General features: G+C 48.8%; 1 protein-coding gene across 1 annotated transcript in view; it reads right to left on the bottom strand.

Annotated features, from left to right (window-relative positions):
• Nucleotides 1-1,059: 1,059 nt before the first annotated feature.
• COL27A1 (collagen type XXVII alpha 1 chain) overlaps nt 1,060-6,486 on the bottom strand; it is a gene marked incomplete at its 5' end in the record, with an annotated part of 150,356 nt that continues 144,929 nt past the window's right edge. The window contains 3 exons of the mRNA XM_032239900.1: nt 1,060-3,029; nt 4,201-4,419; nt 5,867-5,976. Coding sequence (XP_032095791.1) covers nt 2,883-3,029; nt 4,201-4,419; nt 5,867-5,976 — 476 coding nt within the window. The remainder of the gene's footprint in view (nt 3,030-4,200; nt 4,420-5,866; nt 5,977-6,486) is intronic.

Raw genomic sequence — 6,486 nt, 5'->3', positions numbered from 1 at the left:
AAATTGCAACCCCATCTCCCAGACTTACACCCACTCACTTCTTCCATAGCAGATGCTATTGCAACCTCTCTCAAGAATCTGACAGGCAGGGATTACTCCTTTTGAAGCATTATTCACAACAGCCAAAGGTAGAAACAACCCAAATGTCCACCAATTTGGCTCAAATGTTCATCAACTTATGAGAAGGTAAACAAAATGTGGTTTATCCATTCAACCATAAAAAGAATGAAGTACTGATACACGTTATGACACAGATGAATCTTGAAAACATCATGCTGAGTGAAAGAAGCCAGGGTCACAAAAGGCCACGTACTGTATGACTCCACTTGTATTAGGTTGGTGCCCAAGTAATTGCGGTTTTTGCCATTTAGAAGCAAAGACAAAAATCGCAATTACTTTGGCACCAGTGTAATACAACACGTCTGGAGCAGGCAGAGCTGCGGACACAGAAAGCAGGCTGGTGATTCTCCAGGGGTTGGAGGAGGCTGTGACTGCTAAAATGGGTATGGCTTTCCTTTAGGGGTGATGAAAATAACATGCAAATAGATCATGGTGACGTTGCGTCCCATTGTGAATGTACTGTCATGAGTGGCAAATTTTATGTGTAGTTAACCACAAATTGCTCATGTTAACCTCTCTGTACCCCCTTCCCTGTGTTAAGAGTTGAATTGTGTCCCCCCAAAAGATATGAAGTCTTAACCCCTGGCACCAGTGAATGTGACCTCATTTGGAAGTAAGGTCTCTGCAGATGAAAGCAAGTTAAGGTGGGGTCATGAGAGTGGGCTCTAATCCAATATGATGGGGTCTTCATAAAGAGAAGACAGAGCACAGAGACACCTCAGGAGAACACGTGTGACCACAGAGGCACAGACCGAAGTGCTGCAGTTGAGTAAAGTTTGTCTCTAAGAGACAAGCTTGAAGCCACCAAGTTTGTGGTATTTATTACAGCGTAAGGAGGGCATCCTCTGAGCATCTCCTCCCGTTCCCTGTCCCAGCCCAGCCAGAAACTGTCCCCCGTGCCCAAGCTTTGAGAAGTAGCACAGGACCACAGGCACGTCATTCCATTGCTTCAGTTTTAAATATTTATTTAAAATCCAGAAGGGAAAAGGAGAAACGGAACCCACTGGGGTTTTAATACACTGACATGTGGACAGAGACGTAAACGAGGACAGCAGGAAAACCCAAGAAGGAGACAGAGGCCAGTGGATTCTGGTGGCAGGAGGGATCTGAGCACTGAGATGAGGCCCGAGCTGCTACAGATATGCACTTCCATGCGGAGCGTCCAGGCACAGGCAGAGGGGCGAGGATACAGGAAGTGTGGGGATGGGGGATGGGCCAGAGTGAGGTATTAAATAATAAAAATCAAACCCAATTCCCAAGGAGACACAACTTTAGGAGAGAAATATACAAATGGGGACTTTCACATACATTTTCCCCTTCTATAAAAATAACTCCATACTTAAAATAACCTTAAAATCCACTTCAAGCGTCGACCTGCTTGCTGACATAGCACCATTCAGAGGACGCTGAATGTCACGATGGTGACGAACTCCGAGATCACCACCATTATTCTGTCTCCTCGGCACAAATTTACAGGTGGAGCTAATGATAATAGGTTTCTACAGAATTTAATGACAATGAAAAAGCAGGAACAATGATTGCCTCTTGCAAGGACAGACTCCTGGAAGTGAGAGCCTTGGAAGAGGTGATGCGGCTTCCTGAGATGGTTCCATGTTGATGCTTCACCTCCAAGGCTAACCCTGACCCAACGCCCGCTTTTGTGATTGGTTTCTTCAAGGTCAAGGCTTCACCCAAGACCTCTTCAGGGCACGCCTTCCAAGGCAAGCCTTACCTCCCTCCAGGACCGTGAAGGGCCAAGCCAACATGCTTCGCACCCAGGCCTCCCTGCTGCCTTAAAAAGACAGACATTTCAAGGTCCATAAGTTAGAAGGTAAATCTCTCTACTTCTGGTTTCTGGTAGGTTTTTTTTTGCTTTTGCTTTTTTTTTTTTAACTTTATTCTTTTCTTTTTTTTTTTTCTTTTTTCCTCCTTAGCAGATTACCTGATGAGCACAAGGGTGATGCTAGGAAAATTCAAAAATTCCCCAAACTTTGTCATTTGGAGGAGAGAGAGAGAGAGATGTGGATGATACCCCACATCCAAAAGTTTCTTCAAAGTCTGTGGCAAAATAATGGTAGCACCTTCAGAATCTTAAATAGGGTTTTTCTTTTTCCTTAAAAAAATCATATACACTACGAGAGACAACTGCGAGCACCAGCGATTTCACAGTGGGAGGTAGCAAACGTGGGCACCCCCAGCCCGAGGATCTCGCCACTTCCCACGCCTGGCCGCTCCTTCCCATCCTCTCAACAATTTCCCAGGGGAAAAAAATAGTAACGCACCTGCTTTGTGGTTGTTTAAATAATATATATATATACTTCTGTCTTTCCTTTTCTCCTTTTTTCATGTCTCCTTTCTAATATTGCACATCAATAGCTCCCTAGCAGGGACCAGCTGACGAGATGCCCCCTTCCCTCAAGTTGGCTTGAATGTGGGGCTCTTTGGGCAGGAAGCTGGGGAGGGAAGGGGGTGGCCGTAGAGCTGAGAGACAGGCCATGGGGCTCAGGCGGGTTGCAGGTCCAGCTTGCTCTGGCTGGCTCTTTGGTTGGTCTTTGGGGCTAAGCTGGGATCCACTGTTCCCAAGGACACACTATCCCCTCCTACCCCCACCCACTTCTACTGGGCAGACAACAGCTGGGGTCTGCCCAAGGACACTTGGGCAGGGGAGCTGCCTCTCCTGGAGCCATCTGCTCCTCGGCACCCGCCCCTTGCCTCTTCCTCTTCCTCCTCCACGAGGCCTAGAGGGGCCAAGAGGTCAGAGGTCAGAGGAAGCACGCAGGTCCAACTTCCAGGCGGTACTGCTTCCCTGATGAGGCAGGAGGGAGGTTGTCCACACTGACAATGGGCAACTGTTGGGGGTCTTGGGTCCGGAAGGTGAAGAGCGTCTGATGCCAGCGGCCATCTTGGACCTGAGGGCGCAAGGGAAAGTGCGCATGTACATCCATCGTGGTTCTCATCATATGTGATGAGCATTTTCTCTTCCATCTTTCCTCACCATTTTCAATGGCCAGACCGTATTTCACTGTAGCAATGACCTATGTGGCACATTTAGATTGCTTCCACTTTTTTTATTCTTATAAGTAATGCTGTCATGAACATCACTGTAACTAAACCTATGTTCACGTTCTTATTTCCCTGGAACGAATTCTAGAAGTATTGTTCTAGAATTGCTAGATCAAAAAACAAGTACATCTCTTATGTGTGTGTGTATATGTGTGTATATATATATACACACATATATCATATATATATATATAATATATATTATTTATTTTTTCAGTAAGTTTTTGGGGAAAGGTGGTGATTGGTTACATGAATAAGTTATTTAGTGGTGATTTCTGAGATTCTGATGCACCCGTCACCTGAGCAGTGTACACTGAACCCAATAGTCTTTTATCCCTCACCCCCTCCCACCCTCTCCCCAAGTCCCCAAAGTCCATCATGCCATTCTTATGCCTTTCTGTCCTCATAGCTTAGCTCCCCCCAAAAATCAGTACATTTCTAAGGTTTCGGATACATATGAGAGCTGCTATCCAGAAAACCTCTACCAACTTATTTTTTCCAATAGCTTCATGCGAGATTGTTGGTTTCCCCACGCCCTCACGAATACTGTGTAGTATTATCAGTTTTGTTTCATCTTACGAAACTGACTGTTGCCTTTTCTCAGCTTTCTGTCTTCCCCTCCCCTGACAACCTATCCCATTCAGGGCATTTGAAAATGACCAAAAAATAGAATGGGAAGAAACTAGCCTGACTCGGGTGGGAGCAGGGAGAGGAAATATCTCTTCTTTGAAAGGGCCTCACAAGCAAGTATAGCATCTACTAGCCTGAAGAATTTTTACCAGCCCAGACCTCTCGTCGGGGCTTCCCAGAAAGGAAAGTGAGTATAAACAATTTTAGAAAACTGTTCTAATAATATTACACAAAGATAAAATTATGGTATATTAATATATTATGTCACATTAATATATTATGGTATAAAAATGTTAGATATAATCTTAGAAACACATTTTTCCAAACAGTTTTTTCCAGTTGTCCCCATATGAAGGGACACAGCCTAGGAGGTGCTCTGAGAGTTACCTTGCAGCCATCCATGGACACCTCGGGCCGGAACTGACCCCCAGCCTCAAAAATCTGTCCGTTCCAGGCCCGGAAGCGCACAGCCTGCTTGGCTGGGGTCTGCCCAGTGCCCTCCTGCCACACGGTCATGTTAAGGCAGTGGATGGTGATGTGCTGGGTCACCTCGGAGCTTAGCAGGTGCAGGAAATTCATCTGGACCCGGCTGATGGCAAACTCGACCTGTGGGGAAGCCACAGCAGTGAGTCAGCTCAGGCTGTGCGGCACCCTCGCCTGAGCATTTCCTGCCTCTCTATGGAGGGAACAGGGACGGGCCCTTTCCTGGCAATGTTCCCAGACGTGTGCCCACTTGATAGACAGGGAAACTGAGGCCTGTGTGAGCTGGTCTCACAGGTTCTTGGCTGTGTAAGCAGAGAAGTCCTGCCTAACTCAGAGCCAGAGCTTTGAGGGTCCCAATGTCATCCAATCCATTCTCCCACAGTATGGGTGGTCTTCGGGGCTGAGCTAGGATCCAGGGGCCCAGCGAGGAAGAGGGTTTTGCCCAAGGTTGAGAGGCTCATGGAGTGTAGAGGAAATGAGAGGAGATTTCTAGACCCTTCCTAAGTCCAAGATCCCTGGGAGGTGGGGTGGGGTGCTGCTGGAAATGGCAGACCCAAGAACAAACGATGGGACAGGATTGGTGGCTCTGGCGCTTTCCCACACAGAGCACAGCCTCGCCCTGCCATTGTTTCTGATGGGGAAGGTGACCCAGTTGGGCACTCATGCCACCATTCCAGGCACCAACTCCGGCCTCACCCATCTGCCAGGCAGGTTTGCTGCATGACCCCCAAACGTTTGAGTCACCAAGGAAGAGAGCCTGTGGATGTCACCAAGTCCCTGCTGGATTGTAGCTGGAGTCCCTGGAGCTCTGGCTGCAGGGGCAGTCGTGATTCTGACCTCCCTGTCCTGGCTCAGGGCCTGGCACATGATAGGACCCACCAAAGACCTGGCGACTGGCTGGCTGCCTCACCTAGAGATCCTCAAATTGCCAGTCTGACCCGGTCAGCACAGGGCATCTCCCAGAGCCTCCCCAGGGGGTGTGGGGATAAAATGGGACGGTTCCCCTCCCCGGCAGACAGGGCAGCTTCTTGCTGTGGAATAAACTGCCCCCAAATTCAGAAGGCCTAACGGAACTACAGACCCACAATCCACTGAGGATCCCTGCCACGTTCCACTGCTGCCACCTGCCTTGGTTCGTTGTTGAGTGGCCCTGTACCATCTAAAATGCTCAGGCATTGAACCTAACTTAAGTATTTGCATACAGAAGTCATGCAACATGCTTCAGATGAGCATCATACTCCTTTCCCCTTTTATTTCATGCTGATGAGTCATGGTTTCCCAAGCCAGGCCAGCCTGGCCAACTGCTCTGCTTTAGACATTAGGCAGAAGATTCTATGTGAAGGAAGAATCATCAGCATCACACAACTCAAAAGGGTCTGGAAACCACACATTAGTTCAACTCACTCCCAATTTATAGATAAGGAAACAGTCTTGGAAGGAGGAGGTGACTTTCTCAAGGCCACGAAGTCAGACAGGCACAGCTCAGAACAGAAGCTGGGTTGGTTGTGGGCCAGGGCAAGCTGGGGATAAAGAGGGTCAGCCTGGGGGCAGTGTGGGAGCTGATGGGTACCTTGGAGGCCGTGATGGGCTTGAGACACGTCTGTCCACCGTGCGTAAAGTTGCAGGAGACTTCGATGGTGTCGGACGAGCAGCCAAGGTTTGGATCCACCCAGTAGGTACCTGCGGGCAGCGTGGGAGGAGGTGATGTATGTATTTGGGGAAGAGCCCAAGATAGACCCTGTATCTTGTGACCTGCTGAGCCCCAGGTGAGCATGAAGTCAGGGTAGGTAGGCAGAAGAGGGATTTTATGAGCCAAGAGATGGGAGGACACCTTCTGGGCAGAGCTCACAGCTGGTAGAGCCCCTAGAGCAGGGGCCACATGGCTATGTACTTCCCTGTGTTGCTACTGGGATGTGTCCATTTCACAGAGGAGACAATTGATGTTGAGAGAGGCTGGGCCACTTGCACATGGGATTGGGGAATCACCTAGTTGAATGGATTCTTCAAGGCCTAGGACTCCTCCTAGGGTCTGCCAGGGGAGGGTGGGAGTCAGGGCTCCCACCCCATCAGCCAGCACTGCTGCTCACATCTGGTTTCCCCACTGGGATTTTCAGGAAGCCAAAGCCTTTGCGGCTCAAGAGTGGGACAACCAGCAAGGCACGGTGGCACACGCCTGTAATCCCAGCACTT

Source organism: Sapajus apella, unplaced genomic scaffold (genome assembly GCF_009761245.1).
Source record: "Sapajus apella isolate SASKATOON/1434 unplaced genomic scaffold, GSC_monkey_1.0 scaffold46, whole genome shotgun sequence".
Lineage (NCBI taxonomy): Eukaryota > Metazoa > Chordata > Mammalia > Primates > Cebidae > Sapajus > Sapajus apella.
Note: the sequence above shows the minus strand (reverse complement) of the source record. Positions and strands in the feature narration are given on the sequence as shown.